This window comes from Lissotriton helveticus, chromosome 6, assembly GCF_964261635.1.
Source record: "Lissotriton helveticus chromosome 6, aLisHel1.1, whole genome shotgun sequence".
NCBI lineage: Eukaryota > Metazoa > Chordata > Amphibia > Caudata > Salamandridae > Lissotriton > Lissotriton helveticus.
In genome coordinates this window covers 1712819001-1712840709 of record NC_136067.1, presented here as the reverse complement: position 1 = coordinate 1712840709, position 21709 = coordinate 1712819001, and the positions used below count along the sequence as shown (strand labels likewise).

At 47.5% G+C, this 21709-nt stretch overlaps 1 protein-coding gene across 2 annotated transcripts in view; it reads left to right on the top strand.

Moving 5' to 3' along the window:
• Window positions 1-21709, top strand: part of KIF16B (kinesin family member 16B) — a 1655522-nt gene that overhangs the window by 840866 nt on the left and 792947 nt on the right. For both annotated transcript variants that reach the window (XM_078649578.1, XM_078649577.1), the window contains exon 17: window positions 4664-4752. In XM_078649578.1, the coding sequence (XP_078505704.1) occupies window positions 4664-4752 (89 nt within the window). The remainder of the gene's footprint in view (window positions 1-4663; window positions 4753-21709) is intronic.

Genomic DNA, 21709 nt, shown 5'->3' with positions numbered 1-21709 from the left:
CTCGTATAGAGGCCTTGCACGCGTCCCACGTGGTGTATACCGACGTGTCGGAGGGTGGGTTGAGAGTAAAGAAGTCTGCGAGTGCCCGTCGTAACGCGGTGCAAGAGACCTCATCCCGCACCAACGCCGCAGGGAAGTACCACTTCCGCCAGCCGTCCCCCCCCATCGCCCAGTGTAGCCCAAGCACCACTAAACTATGGTCAGATAACGACAGTGGGAAAATACCAGCTAGAGTGATGTCCCCCCTGAGAGCCTGACTGACGAAGATGTAATCTATGCGGGAATATGTATGATGTACATGAGAGAAGAACGTGTAGTCCCGCGTGTGAGGGTGCATGAAACGCCAGCCATCCACTAAACCCAGGTCGCTTACTTGCTGTTGCGTAACCCCTGAGAAGACCCCAGTGTCTGCCCTGTGTGCACCCGAGCCATCCAAATCCTTGTCCCATAACATGTTGAAATCCCCCAATAGTATCAAGTGCCCTTCCACAAAGTCTCCCATTTTGTCCAACAGTCCTTGTAAAAACCCATTCTGACCAGAATTCGGAGCATACACAGCCACAAACGTACACAGGCGATCATACAACAAGCCTTTCACCATGAGCCAGCGGCCCTCCCTATCACTGCTCACTCCCAGTGGCTGGAACTGGAGAGAAGCCCTAAACATAAGGGCCACCCCCCTATGTTTAGTGGACGCCGAAGCCCTGTAGAGAAGAGGAAACTGTCTGTGTCGAAGTCGCAGCTCATCTTTCCTGGCCAGATGAGTCTCCTGTAGAGCAACTATATCTAGATGGTGGTCCAGCAAGTACTTCCAGAGTTTCTGGCGTTTCTGCGGGGAGTTAAGGCCCTTCACGTTCCAGCTACCTATACTAACAGGCATAAGGACAGTAGAGGAATCTGCTCAGCACCTGCAGGAGGGACAATCAGGGCGTGGAGCCGGAACTTCCCCCCGCACTCACCCACCACCCCCCTCAGCAATTCAACAGCCAGACAGCCCCTTTCACCCCCTAGGTCATTCCGCCGGGCCAGCCAGACCCCGCCTCCAGACAGCCAAGCGTCCCGTGGGCAAGAAGACACAGGAAGAGCAGCAATCCCAGGACATTGAGACAATGGACTCGGGCTCAGTATCCCGGGCATCCCCCTCCCGCATGGGATCCCACTCCCCTCCCCCCGAGGGATCAACCAGCATGACCTGACAAGGTAAACAGAGAATGGACAAGACCCAACCCAGCGCCTGATATAGGTAGCGGCATAGAACATTACAAGCATCAACCACACCCAGCAGTGATTCACCAGGGTCGCCACCACACACCCCCCACACCCCAACCCTAGCACCAACCATCCCCCCCCAACCCAAACCCCCATAACTCCCCAGAACCAGAGCCCCCCCCCGCTCCCCCCCCCTGCAAAAAAAGACAACAGCAAAAGATTGAAGACATAGGACCTGAGTCGAACAGCCATCAGGTCCAGTAGATCACGATCCGAGGAACTCCTTCCGGATCGATCAGGGGAAGAGGGCACCAGATCAGTAGCCCCCTGGACCACGGCCCGGTGTGTCTTCTCCAAAGTACAATAGTACTCCCGGGCCTCGGGGTCAGAGCCCCTCCGACGCCATCAGCGGGAGAGGGGGTCATGCAGCTCCAGAGCCCGTCTGAGAATCAGCCAAAGTGGCGGAGGCCACCGACGCAACCGCAGCATCCCTTTCCTGCACGCTGGCCGTGCGATCCGGCCGTCTCCGCTCCGGAGAGGGACCGACTCTATGCCAGGAAGAAGAGCGCCGTCGTCTCCTGGACGGCGAAGAGCGGCTCCCCTGAGAAGGCGCCACGTCCTCCAGGCCCAGCAAATCAATCGCCACCTGCAACGTGTTTATCTGCACCAGCCGGTTCTGCCAGCGGAAGATGATCCGGAAGGGATGCCCCCACGAGTAAGAGATGTTCTGCTCCCTCAGGAAGGTGGTCACCGGACGGAACTCCCTCCGCTTCCGAAGGGTCGAGGCAGCCAGGTCCTGGTACAGCTGTGGATGGTGGTCTCGAAACTGCAGAGAGGAGATGGTCCTAGCTTGGCGCAGGATACGTTCCTTCAGTTGAAAATCGTGCACACAGACGAGGATATCGGGAGGAGGGCCCCCTCCCCGTCTGGGCAGCCCCACTCTGTGCACCCTGTCCATCCGTATGTCCTGCACGCTCTCATCGCCCAAGATTTGCAAGAATAGGGCCTGAACATATTCACAAAGGTCCCCGGCTTCTCCTTGCCACGGCACAGCCTTGATGCGAATGTTATTCCGCCTGGAGCGGTTCTCCAAATCCTCCGTGTGGGTTTGCAAATCTAAATTTTGTTCCGTGAGACGGATAATGTCCTGCTGCAGCTGATGTACATCATTCGCCAAGCTGAGGTCGTGATCCTCCAGCGTCGCCACACGCTCGCCGATCCCATCCACATCTCTCCTCACCTCCCGCAGGTCAGATGCCAACTGCGATCTGAGTTCCGAGATGTCCTCCCTGATGGAGGAAAAAAGCTCTGTCATGAAGGCTTTAGTGGCAGGCGCCTCATCGTCAGATTGCCTCGAGGAGCCACTAGCTCCCGGTGATGCCGGCTGCTGAGAGTTCTTGGGGGCACCATCCTTCCCCTGCCTCCCCTTGCGCAGTGAGGTGGCCATCCTGAGGGTCCGCCCCGGCTCTCAGCGTGGTGGGTCTCCCGCTCCCGGAAGGCACCGCAGCGGTGGGAGGCTGGGCCCGCAAGCGGTAAAGAGCACTCCCACAAGCAATCCGTGCAAGGGCACGGCCCCCTTCCCGCCAGTAACTGGTACCACCCCGGTAATGCAACAGTCAGTAAGCGCGGTCCACAGGGCAAGGTGGGCTGCCGCACCGGGGAATGATGCTATGGGCACCAGGCAAAGGCAGTGTCACCACACGAGGCCCCCAGCACTATGATACCCCAGCGCCCTCCACGGAATCCTCAGAATGGCGCCGCTGTTTTCCACCGCCGAAACGGCCCCTCCGCGGTCAGGTGGCAAGTGTCCCGAACTCCTGGGCTGTTCTACGCGCTCCCGCGCTGAAGTTCCAGCGCCACTCACGAGGAACCAATCCCGGTCGTAGAATGCGAAAAGGCCGAGAGAGCTCCCCGGCGACGCCGGCCAGGCCTCTGCTCAACCAGGCCAAGATGCCGCTCCCCCACAATGTCAGTGGCTAGCTCGCAGGATGTGCTCAAGGGCCTCAGGCCAGGGCCACCCCCAGCAGCTTACTCCAGGGATAATGAGGGACGGACCGCAGCGCTCCACGAAGAAGTCTCCCCCAAAATGGCGCCACAGATGAAGCTAGCGGTCACGCCTCTCTCTCCAGCAGCTGCCGCGTCCACCCCAGGTGTCCAAGCCTCCGAGTCTCCCTTGCGCCAATCCGCCTCCACACAGATGCCAATGTCCGGGCCCAGAGAGGCAGGGCACCCCACAAAGTCCCCCGGAAGGCGCAGGCCAGCCCTGCAGCAAACTCTAGGGCAGGTCCGCCCCACAGGACAGGCCAGCACAGGCAGCGGTCCACAGTACCGCCACTGCAGGGTTCACTCTCTCCCCCACCGTTCTGGCACACTCTGTGTTCGGCAGCTCGGGAGTTGTGGAGCTGTGCCCCCACGGGCTCCCAGTCACTGTGGCCCTGCTGGGTCCGGGCCTCTGGGCCACCCCGCCGTCTCCTCCTCACAGGCCAGCCGCTCCAGACGTCACCCCTCGATGGCCGATCGCCCCGTAGTCCGGACCCGGCTTCAAACAGTCAGGGTTCCCGCCATCTAGGCCCTGTCCAGCTCTGCTCCGGTCGACTCTGGGGTCCCCAATGCCCCCTGACCTGCGTTGCCGATGTCTCCTCCCGAGCGCTCCGATGAGGCCCGCCCCCAGCCTTCGCGGGGCGCAGTGCATGGACCCAGGCACTATCGATCTCCACCGGGACCGGAGGCCGCCCCGTCTCGGACGGGCTCCGCAGGTACGCAACTCCGCGGCTGCACAGGCCGCAACACGGCTTCACTGTACCGGCCTCCCCAGACGTCGGAGCACTCCGCTAATGGCACCGGAGCAGTCCGCCTGACATCTGCGGTTTCCGCCGTCGGTGAAACTCCGGGCAGCACCCCCGGGACCCCCGCTATCCGCAGCTTTGTTGGTCAGGCGTCGGAGAGGCTCGAAGAAGCGTCCTACTCCGACGCCATCTTGGCCACGCCCCCATCCATTATTTTTTACCATTTAATGTGCATCGCCATTCACCAACTTGCCTGCAAGTAGTGAGATATCGTCTGAGGATATGGTGAGTGGCAGTGTAGTGAAATGAGGGTCCCTTCTTTCCATTATTTCATCCTCAAGAGTTCCCACAATTACGCCGCGGGTGCTTGGTGGTGGTACATTTAATATATCTTGTGTAATGTAGTAATTGCAGTTATGTCTTTTTGTAAATATGTCCTCTTTACTTAGTTTGATTCCAGAGATATTTGTTATCAGTAAAAGATGAAGAGTGGCATGTTTGTTTGTGCCAGGAAATTGTTGCACCATACAGAACCTTTTACAGAAATATACAAATCCAGCTAGAGAAAATGAATTTACATAAATTGTATGCATGTAGAATATGGTAATATAACGTGGTTAGCATTGCAAAAAGTATTCCTTTTTTTCATCTATAATATTTTTCTACAGAGTGGGCTGCTTACTTCGTTTAGTTTATCTATGACAGACCTTTCAAAATCTTGTGAGAACCTCTCCACTGCCATGCTTTATAACCCAGGGTAAGTAAAGTGCTTCAAATATTTTACGCAAATGAGATTTGTGATGTATTCTTCAAACACATAACTAACGTAGTAAAACCACTACCTTTGCCTCTTTTAGGCAAAGAATGAAAAGGTTATTCAGAGTCACTGTTAATGTGCACACTTGGTATACCACAAAGCTTCCATATTTTACTATATATGTATGTGGTATTTTCTGAAGCGCAGCTGATCGATATGCAGGGTCAGAGGTGGAGGAGGTGTCAATAACGTTATCATACCGTAGTGTTCTTTCAAGAAGTGTCTTCATTTTTTGGTAAATTGGAGCAGGGTCAGAGCATCCTCTAGGAAATGGGGTGTTGTTCCTGATCCTGAATTCATAAATAGAAAAACTGTTGTTTTTTTCTTCTTTTTTTACTCAAATAAATGTCACTGTAATTTTCATTAAATGCAAATATTTCTTAAAAGAAACTATTGCTGAGCATAGCAAAAAATATCAATAGAAAGAAAGCATTAAAATAATGAATCAATGTTAAGTTATTTTCCTGAGCAGATCCTAATTTCTCACAGGTGAAATACTATGACTGCGTTACCCACTGTAATGGCAGTTGGTCATACTCATAATTCACCTCTAAGGAACTCTTTAGAGTTTATATATTCGCAGCCAGATTGCTTATGTTTGGGAGCCGGTGCCACTAAATCTACTCAGGAGGTGGACTTATAGGAATTAGACCCTGAGCTTAGACAATGAGCACAACACTGTTTTAGGCGTCTTTGTTTTTGTCTTTTGTTTTAGTTTCATCTCCTCCTTTGATCTGGATCTGTTTGAACTCTCTCTTAGGTTTTGTTTTATTATATTATCTGATGCTGCCTGTTTTGTTTTATTATATGATCTGAGGCTGCCTGATCTCTGCCCTTTCCTGTTAAGAGTATTGCTTTCTCTTACTGTCTCACACATCCTGATCCCTGCTTGTTTCCTTGTTTGAGGGGAATACCTGTCACACCTCTCCCCTTTCCCAATCCCTTTTCTGCCTGTATGTATGTTGTATTTGTATGGCACAAATGAGGTCAAAGGCACAGGACTGCTGTACATGGTTAAAGGAAAGGATCCAGACAACAAATGATTTGAAAGGTGCTGCTTTGTAGACTGTTACTGCATCATGACTTAATGTACTTTAAAGAGGTGAGTCTTCAACTCTTTCCTGAACTGGAGCAGGCTTGGGTCGGTTCTGATGGTTACATGGATTTTATTCCGGATCCTCCGCTCTGATTAGCTGGCCGCCACATGTTGCAGCTGCCATTGGAGGAAACTGTGACTGAAAAGAACAAAAAAAAAGTATAGCGGTGCATGCTAGAGGTACCCCAACCCACTGAATCTTATACGAGCATAAGGGTCCCAGAGGGACAAAGGGACAGCCCGCCGGCAAATTAAAAAATGATTTTCTACTGGGTCTGAAAAACAATTTTTTTTTGAAAACCAAGTGCAATAGGTGTCTTTTTTGGTGCAGACCAGTCCTTACGGCCAACCTCAAGCCGCGCACGGTGAAGGGTTGGTTGAGTGCAGGGCCTTAGATAAAAAAAATAAATTGAAATTCACTGCAAAAAACAAAGGTTAGAGTGACGTTATAGTTAGGTATGCTAACATTTTTCTACTTTACGTTAAGAAAAACTTCATTAATTCCCTGAAAAAAACAAAGGTTAAAGTGATATAGTGTGGTGAAAATGTAAGTTAAAACGTAATATTTGAAACAAAAAAAACCACTGAAATTCGCGAGTTATATTTCAATGAAGTAACTATGAATTGCACACTTGCCATGCACACTTATGAGCCTACATATCACTTCACATATTACATTACTCATGACATGTTCTATGATCTTATTGAGTACATCACTGATGACATCTGAAATTACATTAATGGCATTACTGTGCATGACAAGTGCACAAATTATAGTTACTATATAGGTACCGATGTCGAGTTGGGTGACACCTCTGACTACTGTCATCCCCCTCCGTTAGTAAGGGCCTGCTATCACACCCCCCTCGCGTACTCGCTGCCAGCAATATGTAATCTGCCAGTTCTCTGCATCTTGTGCCGTTGCATGGCAGTGGCTCCCCGTAGTGCCCATCTTTTGAACATCCTCGGGTTCTGACTGGACTCATGGGTGGGCTCCAACTTCTCACATGCGGCTGCCATCTTGTGTATGCCTTTGTACACTCTGCAGGTCCCAGTCCAATGCAGCTGCAAACGCGGTCTATTTCATACTCTCACTTGGGGATCTTTCAGCTCCAGGCGCCTCATGGCATCATATATATTTCAGTATACCCCAGTGAGACCGCTGTGCAGGAGTAATGGCTAGTTGAAGCGGTGCTGAGCCAGAGCAACGTGACCAGTTGGGTTACTCCATCGCTCTCCTGGCCACGCTGCCCGGTTTATGCATAGTTGAGGTGTTTCCTCCTCCACAGTGGAGACTGGGCTTGTCCAATCTCATGTCTTTAATTCACCCCCTGCATTCTTGAGCTGCCTTCAACATGCTGATTTTACCCACTTTCCACCCTTATAGAAAGGGCGTGCTCCTGGGCCAAATCCCTCTTTGGTCGGCATGATCAATTAGATTTCAATTGTAGTACTTAACCCCCCCCCCCTCCGAATCATACAAATACTTTAATTATCTGTTGTTTTGTTCTTTAACAGAAATGTAAAGGTTCTCGGATTGTAACCTTATGTCAAAGAATTTTTTTCGAAAGGTATCTGTCTGAAAGCTTTTTTTTTTACTCTTCCCCAGAAAAGGTGCTGTATTTGTGAAGTATGAGATCACACGTTTCGTTCATTACAGCTGTAGTATCATACATTACATGAGCGTGATGGTCTCTGAGACTCGTTCCTGTTCCCACATCAACCTGCTGCCGTCAAACGAGGTGCGATGTATGCATGTTATGATGCTTGGCAGCGCAAACCGCACTGTATGACGGCGGCACGGCATTACATTAGCACTCTTAAGACTTTCTAAATCAGGCTTAGCAGGAGGATGGAGACATGGCAGAAAAAGTAGAGCTACACGTGACTAGCAGTTGTTTGCATAGTGTGGCACAAATTATGTGATGAAGAGAAATGTGCAGGGCATTGATATGGTGCAATTTATTGTAAAACTTGGCTCGACTCGCAGCTTGTGACGTGGACGGTCTTTAATATTCTTTTGGAAATAAAGCAGCTCAAGCCTCAAAGTCAACCTTTAATTCACCTGTTCCATCACACACGTCATTCCTTCTAGGTTCCTAAAGCATGTGGTTTGATTGCATTAATCTGGATCATGTTGTGGAAATCAACGAACTAACTATGTAGTGTCAGAACTGACAAAGTTCATGTGCTGCCCTTTCTGTGTTGGCAGTGAAGGGCGCAAGTATACTCTACTCACTCTCATGGTATTCTTTGTTCACCCCCCAGGTGCTGCTAATGTGGAGTGGACCACCTTGCCCTTTTGGAAAGATATATTTCGCATAGCCCCACATCTCTCGTCGTCTTTCCTACATCCTACTCCTGGCACTTAGCAGGAGGAGGGATGCTTGCTGCGGGTCTTGTGTGTGTTGTTACCTGCAGGATTCTGTGTGCAAGTACGGAGGCATCCGATGGCGCTGTGATGGCTTGGCAGGCAAATAGTGTCTGCAGTCTCCAGGTGGTCAAGCTATACGGGTTGATTGCAGGTGTTTTGAATTGTAGCTTCTTGGCTTTAAATCCAAGCACTGAACCAGTAGGAATTATAACCCAGGTCCCAGCGCTAAATTCATGTGCTTACGTGTTGCATGACTTACACATGATTACCTTTCAGTTTACAAGATTGTTGTGTTCCTGTGTGATTTATATTTGTGCTGCTATTCCGCAGCAAAAAAACGATGGATTTAGGCCCAGATCCTTGTACTCGGGTGAATGTATGACATTGTTCTACATTCGGTCCATCAACTGTGTTTTTTGCAATTTTCACCCCGAGTGGGCTGGGTATGCTCAGACGTGAGTCCCAGGCTCTCCACACCACAGGAGTCAAGCTATCCAGGCTGATGAAGGCTGATAGCCAGAAACCAGTCCTTGGATGCTTGATTCTGGTCTGGGAAAGACATGGCTTGGTAGTTCGGACTGGACTGTTCCCATGAGGCATAGGGTCAGAGCTGATTTGCATATAGCCAGTGTCTAACCCAGGGTGGTGTGGAGTGCAAAAAAAACGATGGATTTAGGCCCAGATCCTTGTACTGGGGTGAATGTATGACATTGTTCTACATTCGGTCCATCAACTGTGTTTTTTGCAATTTTCACCCCGAGTGGGCTGGGTATGCTCAGACGTGAGTTCCAGGCTCTCCACACCACTGGAGTCAAGCTATCCAGGCTGATGAAGGCTGATAGCCAGAAACCGGTCCTTGGATGCTTGATTCTGGTCTGGGAAAGACATGGCTTGGTAGTTCGGACTGGACTGTTCCCATGAGGCACAGGGTCAGAGCTGATTTGCATATAGCCAGTGTCTAACCCAGGGTGGTGTGGAGTGCAAAAAAACGATGGATTTAGGCCCAGATCCTTGTACTGGGGTGAATGTATGACATTGTTCTACATTCGGTCCATCAACTGTGTTTTTTGCGCTATTCCGCAGCATGGCATCATTATAACTGAGGGTAATGGTAAAGGCTCACAAACCTGTGCATGAATGCTGTGTACCTGTAATTAATGTGTCTACGTGTGTTTTATTTGAATTCTTTGAAGGTATTTGAGTATGCAGAATGTAGTTGTAGGCTTGTAGTACCAGGAGGCTGCTTCAGCTAGTCCTTTAATGCACAAGTGTCTTAATGTTGCTTGATTTTATGGCAGATAATAAGTGTCGAACATCAGCTCGCATTGGACTACCTACAAAAAATATGCAGGGGTGGCTCGGGAGCATCCTGTCCTCCCTCTGCCACTGCAGTCAGGACTGGCGATGTTACCTCCACCACCTGAAATCGCAGCTTTTGCCCCCCTCCTCCAAGCTCAGTTTATTTATTTATTTATTTATTTATTGTTATTTCAAGAATATCTGCAATATTCACGTACAACCATATAGTTCAGAGGTGACATTATACATATTTGACATTGCAATACATAATGAAGGATAATTTCTTTATATGCGTCATTGCCCATTTTACATCTAGTAACGAATAACTTGTCAAACTTTAAACCCCCTCCCTCCCCCCTACCGAGTCTAACCATCTCGAAGTCCTCAAAGCTTAGTTGTGTCAGTGCTGCTATTTTGAAATGTTTCCCATTGTGAACTACATTATCACCGTCAGTTCCATTGTATGCCCATGAACTGCAGCTTCGTCTTCGAATTAAGAAATGCAGAACATCAGAACATCAGAATAAAAATCTTGAATATTTAAAAGAAAGCCTCTTAATCAAGGAGACCTGCCTGAGCCGAACAGGGCCTAGGACCGAGATTCTGGCCACAGGCCTACATTAAATTCTGACACACTAATCAAAGGCTAGACACTCTAGGGGCAATCCCAAATCAATTGAGGAAAGTAACAAATCTGCAGGCTGGAGCGATTTTGTCAGCAGTCAACGGTTGTAAAAGCACCACCCTCAAACACACAATGCTTTGGGGTGATGTTTTGAAGCTCAGCAGATGCACTGTAACCACTGCATTGAAATCACAAGAGCACAAATACTATCCAGTGTAGACTATGGCTAAATTGTCGGCATCAGAGCACTAAGGGACGACTAAACAGAGACATCAGAGTATCCAGAGTTAGGAAGCAGGACTCTGAATCAAGGAGAGCACATCACCAGCCCTAAAAGAGCTCTACTCAATTTGTGTCGGGCAACAAATCAGTAAGTAAGACACGGATTACTGATAAGTCCTCATGGCACTAGTGAAAGGATTTGGACGTCACCTTGATGCATATTAATAGAGTTATGAGAAGAACCAGGTTTTAATCACCACTTTGAGAAAACAGAGTACAATAGAAAGTGCTTGCTATCCTTCCTTTTACGTTTTGAAAGGCATGGTTGTGGAGACAGAGAAGAGCTCACAGGAAAAATGTAGGAGTGGTGCAGAATGATTCAGACAGACCACTAAGTCATCCAATTTAAGGTTCTATGTATGATTGCCTGCCTTTTACAAGATCCCTGATATTGTAGCTACCACCTTGCATCATTAAAATTGTGACTATATGCTTTCCCTACTGATGAGGTTGCAGGGGCCAGCATCTGCAATGGAATGTTGGTTTTGTAAAGCCTCCTTGATTTTCATGGGGGATTCATGCAGTGAAGATACAGCTTGTGAGGTGTGATATAAATGTGGAATCAGTAACCGCATAAAACAAGTGTTGCAATCTTAAAAGATTAAAATGTGAAAAGGAATAGTTCTCCAATAAGCATGTTAAAATCATAGAGCGGTAACAAATACATAGAATGGTGAGAATCTGTTGTTAGTGGCCCTCACCAAGCAAATTCTATAGTTGAAATATGATCCTTGGCATGACCTTTGTTCTATGTTTTGTGGACCAGTTCTTTACTCTTCGATGATTCCCTTTAGCAGACTATCTATTATGTCAAGGGAGGCAGGGTGATTGCAATAGTGCAGTAGGATTGGACGACCCCACTTATGACCAAGGGACAGTCTTCTATTTTGCCTGGGACTGGTGATGAACCTGTGCTCCTGTAATGCCAGAAGATGAATTGACGGGTACCAGGAATTTGTCAGGGACACCCTCTTTACTAACAGTGAAATAAACATTGTTGCAGTAGGTTTACTCACTAGGCAGCTAGCATTACTGGATATAGCTCATCACGAAATATCATCGTCACTTTTTACTGTTACTTTTGAGGAGTGTCTAGGTGGCTCCAGGGCATTCGTCCTTGGGCTGCAAGTGATCTCTCCAAGCATGTAGATCTCCAGACAGTAAATTGGCAGGTCCTTGAGAAGAGCTTGACGGGAATGATCAGGGGGGTCCCAGTACAGATTTTATCACAGTGAGATTTGTCTGTTTGCTGGAATGAAGTTCCAAAATGTTTGCTCAGTCCTTGGCATTTGGGCCAGCAGCTGCCTTCCAGTCTGAACCCATTTAAACTGAAGATATAGGATGTATTGGCATGGCCGGACTTGCTTGCTTGTCCTCTGTCCAGGTCCAGCATGCTTTGTTTGCAGTACTGTGGGGCCCACCCATTACTTCCCCCAAATCATCATAGAACAAACGGCGCTAGAGGAGAACAGAGCCTGTGGGGCCCATGGGATCCCCAAACACCCCAGGGCTATGCACCCCCCTTTTACAAATTTCAGGAAGAGGCTGACAGCTGGGTGGATTCCCACCTTTAGACAACATTGCTTAGGTTTGTTAGATGCAGTATATTTAAGGACCTCAAAATGGGTCTTAACCAGTATTTTCTCCATGGCAATAGTGTTGTGCAAATGCAGATTACGTGAGCTAGGGTCTCGGCTCCCATGGGACACAGCCTGCACTGCTGATCTTCCTCAATCCCACTTCTGCCACACTAATAACCATTAAGTTTAAGGGGGCTCAACCCAAATATTAATTTCATAAGCGGAGTCTTCAGACCCTTGGCCAAAGGTTGGGACAAATAGGCTGGAAGTGACCCAGGGTCATAAAGAGTGGCAGCCCAGCTGCCGTGGAATTTCTCATTCAAAAACTTCCTGTTCCAGCAAGTGGTTATTAGTTTCACTTGCTTAAGTAGTAATTTCTAAATCTACTTCACTAGGAGGTTAGCAGTCCATTCCATATATCTTGTGCTTCTAAGATGGACAGCGAGTTGCTCAGATACTGGTGCCAGGTGGATGGTTCCCAATTTAACACGGAACACAAGATTTTAACATGCCAACCTGTGCTTGTTTCACTTTTAGACAGTAGAACAGAAACTTTGCATTCAGGGAGAGCTGTTGGTGTGTCACGTTAATCTCTAGTCGGACTTGAGCATGTGTTGTACAATAAGGTAAAGAAAAACAAAATCTACAACAGCTGGTTTGGGCTGTGCCTAGCCAGTTAGCAATTCTGCCTCTGAATGTCAGTGCTCCATAGACTATGGTAGGCATTAGCTTCCTAGCGTCACCTTTAGTAATGCTTTTAGATCAGGGGACTGCAGGGACTTCTGCAGTTTGCAGAAGGCCCAGTTCAAAGAGTTGTCTGAGGCTTGCTAAGCATGTATATGGGGCGTGATTTGACAGCGGCTATTCAGACATACTAGGGTTTTAAAACGAGGCCACCTTTTCAGTAACTCTCCCTTGGATAAACCAGGACCTTTTTGAAATTAACTTATGGGCGATGATCATGACCTTTCTCCTGACAACACTAATCAACAGATTACAAGTTTAGACAAAGCTCCCAACGGCTGACCAAAGATTTAGCACCTCAATCCCTGTCGCATTTGAAATATTGACCTGTGCATCTACTTCCGGCACTCACCTCCGTTGAGCGCCACTGGAATCCTGAAGGGGAAAGATAATTTTGAATGAAAGGTGCACCAGAAATGTTGGAATAACACGTTTATTCCATCAATCTTTATTTAAACTTGAGTTAAAAGCTGAGCAGAGTGCTAATTTTAATTCAAGTTTAAATAAAGAAGATTGATGGACTAAACTTGTTATCCCGACTACATTTCTGGGGCACCTTCTATTCAAAATTATCTTTCCCCTTCATTAATCAACAGATTGTTTGACTCTAGGGAGCCCAGTAGTCACTGTAATCCGATTAATGTCTGATCAGTGAGCACGGTTATCAGTGTATTGCAGCATTTGGATTTTTCGGCCCGCTATTTTTTAGTGTAAGGTGGTTACTTCTTTCAAGTGCTCATTTAAGTGGGCTAAATACAGATCAAATAATAAGGGCGCAAGCATGCATCCTTGTTTCAATCATTTGTTGTTCTAAATTTTAGAGGTTCTGACTCATCTGGAGTGGACATTTAGTTTTACCCATGTGTCAGTGCATAGAATTATGATGCCCTTTAACAGGGATGATGGACTGTCTAATTTATTTAGTTCAGCCTATAGTTTGACTCTTAATACACTACCGAAGGCAGTGAAAAAATCAATGACTCTGGTGTATAATGATCTATTTTCTTCGCCAAGGTTCCTTTACATGAGTGAGGCAGAGAATATTATCTTTAATTTTGCATGCATGCTTTCAGAAATCCTGTTTGGGAGGTGTCGGGGAGGGTAGCTGTTTTCCCCCTGTCAAAGTTTCTGGTTTAAGATACTAGCATAACATTTCCCTTCTATGTAAAGAAGGGCAATTAGCCTAAAAGTCTCAGGAAATAAGGTGTCTCCTTTTTTGCAAATAGGGACTAGCAAAGATCTTCGCCAAATGCCAGAAATCGAGCCACCTAAAATATAAGATTGGAACACTGGGTACAAAACATCTGCCCTCTTGTTGGAAATCTATTTAAATACTACAGCCAGCAAGCTGTTTGGCCCTGGTGTGCCATTTGCACCCATTGAGCAGATCACCTTCTTCACCTGTTTCCTAGTTACTTCAGGAATATCTTTTTTTTTTTATCGCCGCCAGGAACCGGTGGCGTAAAGTTAGTAGGAGTGAGGTCAGGGCATAGTTTCTCGATGTAAATTTTCCAGCAGGTGGAGGTGATGTTAGTCACTACTGAGGTGGGGTTTAGCTGCTGTGATGCAATTGATTCAAGAACAAAACTTCCTTTGGTCATTGGTTGTCACTATTGCTTTGGCATTGCACTGTAAGGGCTCTGTTCATTTGGGCTTTCCTAATTGTTTGTCTACCTGCCTGTGCCTGAAGTTGGGAAATTAGTGCTGCCCATAGTTCCTGGTTCATTGAGAGCCCTCATGCTTTGCTGGGGAAGCCCACTAAAATCTGCTTCAGTAGGGGAATAAGCCTGTCTTGGGCCTCCATGAGCCATCTTATTCACCCAATTGGTTCCTGGCCGCCAATGCAACGCTGCATTGGACGGCGGTAGCCCCAGTTGGCCGGTCAGCATTTCAACATGGCATGATCACTGTGCCAATGATGGGTCGACCTCAAACGTATTTATCTGATGGAAATGTTCTATTGAAGTCCAGATGTAGGCAAACATGGGCGTTCTATTGGGCGAGAAGTCTGATTGAAACCTGCCTTTCAGTAGGCATAGCCCAATATCATTCAATGTCGAGCTCACTTCTTGACCAGGCTTATCCGTTCTTAGGAATTCCATATGGAGCTGATGAATATTACAGCTTTGATTGTCAAACTGCTGCCATGTGGTTCATGGACCAGAATTCATTAGATTGGCTTTGAAATCACCCCTATTTAACATATGGCCTTGGGATCTGGCATGTGTAACTCTCTCAGTATGGGGAGCAGTTGGGCTAATGAGTTTGACTTTTATCTTTTGCAGGGTGTAGCTATATTCCCCCTCTGAGCACTGCTCCTCTGAGCACTGCTCTGATTGGGTCCATTGGACTGGGTTCAAGTGAAGATAATATAATCACCGTTTCCGACAGCGACTGTGGTTGTCTCAGCGAAAAGCTTGTTCTTCACCCGATATTACAATAGACTAGAAACACTGTTACCGCTAGTTAAAACAGAGGCATGATGCTTCTTGATTTTATTTATAACTCCGGTCTCTCTCCAAAGGCTCCCGCCAGCTCTGGAGGCATCTTGCATCAAAAGTGTGGGATATTTAATTTCAGTCAACCTCACTATTTTTATGCCCCATTGTTCTAATAGTGCATAGTTTTCCTCCAGAATCTGGATTGTTTTTGAGCTGAGAAAGTATTCATAATCAGGGTAGAAAATTATTGTATGGTTAAGCCTTGCTATGAAGTAGCGTTTTTTTAATCTGATCCCAGCTAGCTATGTTTTCTGGGACCTTGCTGTCTCTTAAGATGTGGTCGAAGATCACAGAACTTTGTACATAAGGTTCCGGGGGCTGGTGCATTTATCCTATATCCATTGCCATTCTCATAATCAAGCCCGCTCTTTGACGGCTCTGCTATATATTGTGACAATGGTATTGTTTGTGTGACCACTATGCTGTTCTTGATGAAAGTGCCAGTGTGGGCCTCCAGTGCTGGCTGGATAATAAAAGGCGGGTCTAGTTTTTAAGAGGGTTTGCTATCATTGCTTGCTGTGACCAGAGGAACTCCATGTGGACCTTCCATAAAATCTTCCTAGGAATGGTTCTGAACAAGAGCACATTCCTTAATGGGGCCTCTGCTTTACAGTGGCAATTTCCTTGGCCTTAGCCACAGGGGTAGGGCTAAGGTAAACAGTAGAGCAAGCACCCATGTTTTGGTTGTTTGAGGTGAGACATTTTCTTATGCTGTTATTCAGTTTCTTGAGTCTTTTTTGATGTTTTCTTGATGGGGATGTATCTTTATTGGCTGATGGCACCCTATCCAAGTTGGGGATTCACTCCCAAGTATGGCGTTATTTATTGTCTGACCCCTCCCGATCTTTGGGGTTCACTGGTATCTGCCTGGTTTAGGCATGCCATGGAAACTGAAGTACTTGTGGTACACCTCTGCACATATATTAGCATGTCAGATGGGGCAGTATCCATGTCTGGCTCGGGTAAAATCTGTGGGCTCTTTTGGATTTCGCTACCATGGATAATAGCCTGGACGACCTAGCCCTATCTGCTTCTTCAAATCCTCAAACCAAGTTGTCTTGATGACTGATTTAGCTCATCCAATTTGCCATTGACAGCAGTGTTTAAATTGGCTATTGTTTGCAGGACTGTGATTTGTATGTCTAGTTTGTCAATGTGCAGTCACCAAAGAGGCTCACTTGCCACCTTGCCTGCTCAAAGGTCTCAGGCCCATCCTATTTCACAGCTAATGTGGGTGAAGATGGTTTTGGTTGTTGTGAAACCAAGTTTTCTAAGTCAGTCATGATATTCTTATCAGTTGGAGTGCTGGTGTGACAGAATGATTTTGGCAGGAAGGCTATCCAGGCGACCAGGTCTCCTCTTAAATCCCCTCCCTGCAAGGCTGAGGGGAAATCGTTATCCAGGTAAAACTGGTTCCAATTCTTATTGTTTATTGAACTACCTGCTTTTCCGTGGTAGTCATTCCCTGAGGCGGAAGGGAGTGAGTGTGAAACCAGCCAGCTGTTGTAGGCTGCCAGCTACTTTGTACATGAATGAGCTTGTTTCAGGCTTGATTTGAGTCCAGAACGCATGTCATGTCCTAAGGAAGTCGGCCAATCAATGTAGCAGACTTAAGTCACTGTCAACTATTTTGACTTTGTGGCTTTATGGGGGTGGAGGTTGTTGACTTGTGTTTGTTGTGTTCTCTTTAGGGGCTATCTAGTGGAAGACTGGAATGCTTTTCCACCTCCAACTTAGTCTTTGTCCTCTGTAGTATATATTTATTTCGATTTTTCTTCATACACCATTGCTGAATTTTCTGATTCATGGACTCAGCATAAGATTGCTCCTTTCTAGCGCTCTATTCATCAGGAAGTGACATCTTGCCTAATCCTTCGTGGCTTCTAAAGCAGTGTCTTAACCATCCTTTTCCCAATATATACTGACAGAGTAACTTCCTGTATGTCTATTCCTGCTTTTTCTTCTCTCACTTCCTGTTTTTTCCTTCTATAATGAGCTGGAAACATCAGAATCCAGTGTCTCAAGTTCTCTAGTAACTGTAGCAACGGGTTCTCCTTCCTGTTTAAATTGTTCCTTGTTTCCACTTTTTCATGCCCTTAAGACTATGATACTCTTCAGGGAAATCCTTCAGATTCATCTCTTGGAATCCTGCTCCAGCTGGATCTGGACCATATGTACTCCAGTTCAGGGATTGTGAGTGCCATATTCCACAACTGTTGTTTTTATGTCGCCTGACATTTTCTTCATTAGTGGTCTTTCAGAGAAACATCTGTTGCTTTGACATGATAGTCTGAAGTGTTCAGCACCACAGTGGCTACAGGAAGGAGTGCCTCTTACTGCTAGCAATCTCGATGAGCACAGAATGTGTGACTGTTGTTTGTAAACTTTAAAATAGTGACACAATAGGGACACAAATGTAAAAAGTGGCGGATGCCCCATTCACCATATTACATTTAGGACCGAGTACCCTATATTCCAAACTCTAGAGGAGGTCCCTTAGTCTTATTTGTTTATGAACTGACGCTTGCTAAAATACATTTTCAGGCAGTGGATGCCTCTCATTCAGAAATTCAATGTCTCATAAAGTCAGACTGTGGGCTGCTATCTCCCTGGCTCGAGCTTATCATTCTATGTAAGCAGACAACTATGGCATAGAGTTTGGTGTGGCGTTTCGTTCAAATCCACCCTTGACTTATAATTAAAATTTCAGGACTATCCAAACAATTGTTTGTCACCTGTTGCCTCCTCACAATTTCTCTTATACCTTGATGACAAAATATTGCCTGCCATGCCAGTGCATCCAGTTTGCCTGTTGTGTTCCCAGTTTTTTTTAATCACTTTCAAGGTTGGAATTTTTATTTGAATGTATTTGTGTTTCACAATTTAGTGGTAAAACACTCATTGACACCAGGGTTACCCTTGGCCTAACTCAGTTCATGAATGGCCATATTCATACATATGGACATGCACTTGCCCTCATTTTTTCTTCAGGTCATATACGTGTACCTGGTTCTATACCACCTTTTATAGTGCAACATTATCCGGTTTTCTTCACCATCTTAGAGACACAAACTATGTGCAAAGGCCAAGGGTTCAATACCCCTGATAGATTTTGGAATTATTTATGTAGTGGAGATTTTCCTGCCCATCTGCATGCATCCCACCCAAATGTAGGCAACAATAATTTCCCTACCCTATCTCAAGCTCAGTTTCTAATAGAGACCTCTAGCTGCAGATATCTTACCTTAGAATTAACTCTAGGCATCAGACTGGATCTGGAAATGTTTCAGGAGCAGTACCCCTGCACGCCGGTAGGTGGCATTGTTTGGCTCCGCTTGGCGTCGTCCGTGCCACAAGTAATATTCGCAGTGCCTTTATAGGTCCCACCTAGGCCTGCTGACGTCAGTTATTTTCTTTGCGTGTCAGTCAAAACAGATCTGGTAATTGTAACCCGCCTGGTCACTTTTTGACTAAACGTTTTTTCAAAGTCTTTTTTTAGGTCTTAACCGCCTGGTGTGGCAGAAATGTCTTTGAAGAAGGCTGGCTTTGAGCCCTGTGGGGCCTGCCACCGACACGCTTTGTTTGCCTCATGTGCCTCAAATGAGACCATGAACCAAACGCCTCTCCTAGCTGCCGTGCTATGCATTTGCAAACCTTCTGGGAGCGATTCCTCAAGCTTCTCTCGGCTTGACCTAGTGACGCTCAAGGTCTCGGTCAAGAGGAAGGTACCGTGAGTGGTCGCAGAGTCAGAGGTTGTCATCCACTCCAAGTTGTCAAGCCATTCAGGTAAGTCTCGGTCTAACAAGAAAAGTGGTGTCAAAGCGTGCTTCATATTGTCTGTCGGCCGATGACACAAGGGAGAGTCCCGTGAGGCCCAGCTCCACGGTTGAGCCAGTGTCTGGTCTGACTCTGCGCCTTCCTTTATTTCCAGGAGCCGGAGTGACCCACGCTAAAATTCAAGAGTTTTATGAGGCCCTTTGCCTCATATTTGATCAGCCCAACTTCTCTGGCACTCCTTCGGATTCTGAAGGTTCAGGAGGGAACCCTACTGCATCCATGCCAGTGACTCAGGCACCAGTAGGGCCCCATGGAACCACAGATGGATCAGACATTCCCTGGTGCCGGTCGCAAGGCCGAAGCTCCCCATTTACATCCCCTACTCCGACACAGAGCAGAAGGAGAGTTGTCTGACGCCGACTGGAGCCATGCCTTCCAGGCCGGAGCCTGAGCCTATTCCTATGGGCTAGGACTCAGTGGCGAATGGGAGGTGTCGCTGGACCCTAAAAAAAACAAGCCTTATGAATCCTTGGACAGGTGTGGGGATCTGGGTAAATCCAGTAAACTGGATACTTCTCAGATACTGGCATGCTTTCTCTCCCTAAAGTGGCTACGGAGGAGGCAGTCAAGACCAGTGTCTTGATGCAAGTGCTTCAACCGGGATGGAGTGTCCCCCTCTCAACCACTTCCCCCATTCGACAAAACGCTTACTGATGTCCTGCTTGGGACCTGATCCAAGCCCATTACAGGAGCTCCTGTGAGTAGGACAATTGCCTACCGCCAATCCCCCTCTCCTGGGGACCCCAAATTCATCACGGAACACCCTGTCCCAGAGAACTTGGTGGTCCAAGCCTCCACTTAACATGGAAATCCTGGCGCATTCCCCACCACCCCACCGGATCAGGAATCGAAGAGGGTGGACAAATTAGGTAAGAACATGTTTTCTTCCACCAGCCTGGCATTGCGGTCAGTGAACACCGCATGCTTTTATTCAGATGGCTTGTGGGTTATGGTTGCACAGGTACTGCCAACTGTCCCGTAGGAGGCCCGGGCGTGCTCTCCCAGGCTGTTTCCTACGAGAGGGATGCAGCTAAGTTTACTATTAGGTGTGGACTAGACACCACCGACTCACTAGGTAGGGCGGTTTCGTCGACAGTGGCCCTGGGGCACCACTCTTAGTTGAGGACTGCTGGCTTTTCTGGGGATGTCCAGACATTACTCCTGTACATGGTCTTTGATGGCTCCCATCTCTTGGGAGACAAGGCGGATTTGTGCTATGGGGCGCATTAGAGACAGCAGGGCTATGGCTAGGTCCTTGAGCCTTTCTATGGCCCCTGGTCACTCTTAATCTGCCTATTGCGGACACGGTTGAGACATACAGGTGCGCCCTTACCCACATAGCCACCGCTGCACGCAAGCTTTCCAGTCTCTGCGTGGCTGTGGATGCATTACCTACCATCCCCATGGGTCAGGTGGCCAGCAGTCGGGTCAGTCCACTATCCTCATGAAGTTGCAGTCTCCAAACCTTCCTAGGCTGCCCGTTTACCATCATGGGCACCCTGTTGGTGGCTGGATTTGCCATCACCTGCCCCATGGCAATCCATTACATCGGACATGTGAATTTTGCAGATTGTCTGAAGAGGTACTCCCTCCCCTTCGACACTCCTCCCTCCATGCCACCTACTTAACACTGACTGACGGAGGGCCACCTATCTCTTCTCCTCCAGATAGTGATAGCTCTATTAGCCAAAGGATCTATAGAAAGAGTGCCAGCGACAGAAGTGGGTCGTGGTTGCTATTCCTGCTACTTTATGGTGCCCAAGAAGGACAGAGGCCTTTGTCCTACCCTAGACCTGCTCGCTCTTAACTTCTTCCTCAAGAAGGAGATGTTCAAAATGCTCACTCTTTCTCTATCTTCCCTGAACACAGGAGCCTGGATGGTAGCATTGAACTTGCAGGATGCATAGTCTATATACCCATCTTGCCTGCCCACAGGCGTTACCTGCAGTTCACTGTAGGCCACAAGCACTTTCAGTTCGCTGTGCTCCCCTTTGGCCTCACCAGCTCCCCCTTGTGTGTTCACCAAAGTGATGGTGGTGGTTGCAGATAATTTGTGGAGAACAGTAGTGCCAGTCTTCTATTATCTCAACAACTGGCTTTTGAAGGAGGGCTTGACTCAGGATGTCGTCTTCCCACCTCCAACTACGGCGGACCTTCTGCATCGCTTGTGTTCACTAAGAATGTCCTGAAGTCACACCTGACTCCCTCTCAGATGCTCCCTTTCATCTGAGCTGTTTTGGACACAATGCAGTTTCGGGCTTATTCTCCCTAATGGCGAATCCAGGATATGTAGGCTATAATACCGATGTTCCAGCCTCTATCCTGGATTTTGGTGCGACTGACTCTGAGTCTGCTGGGCCTCATGGCCTCCGGCTGTTGACACATGCCCATTGGTGTGTGCAGGCTCTGCAATGGGACCTGAAGTTCTATTGTGTGCAGCATCAGGGGAATCTCTCTGACATGGTCCAGATTTCAGAGGGAACTGCAAAAGATCTGCAGTGGTGGTTAACGAACCGCGATTGGGTTAGCAGCAGAACCCTCTCCCTTCTCCAACCAGAT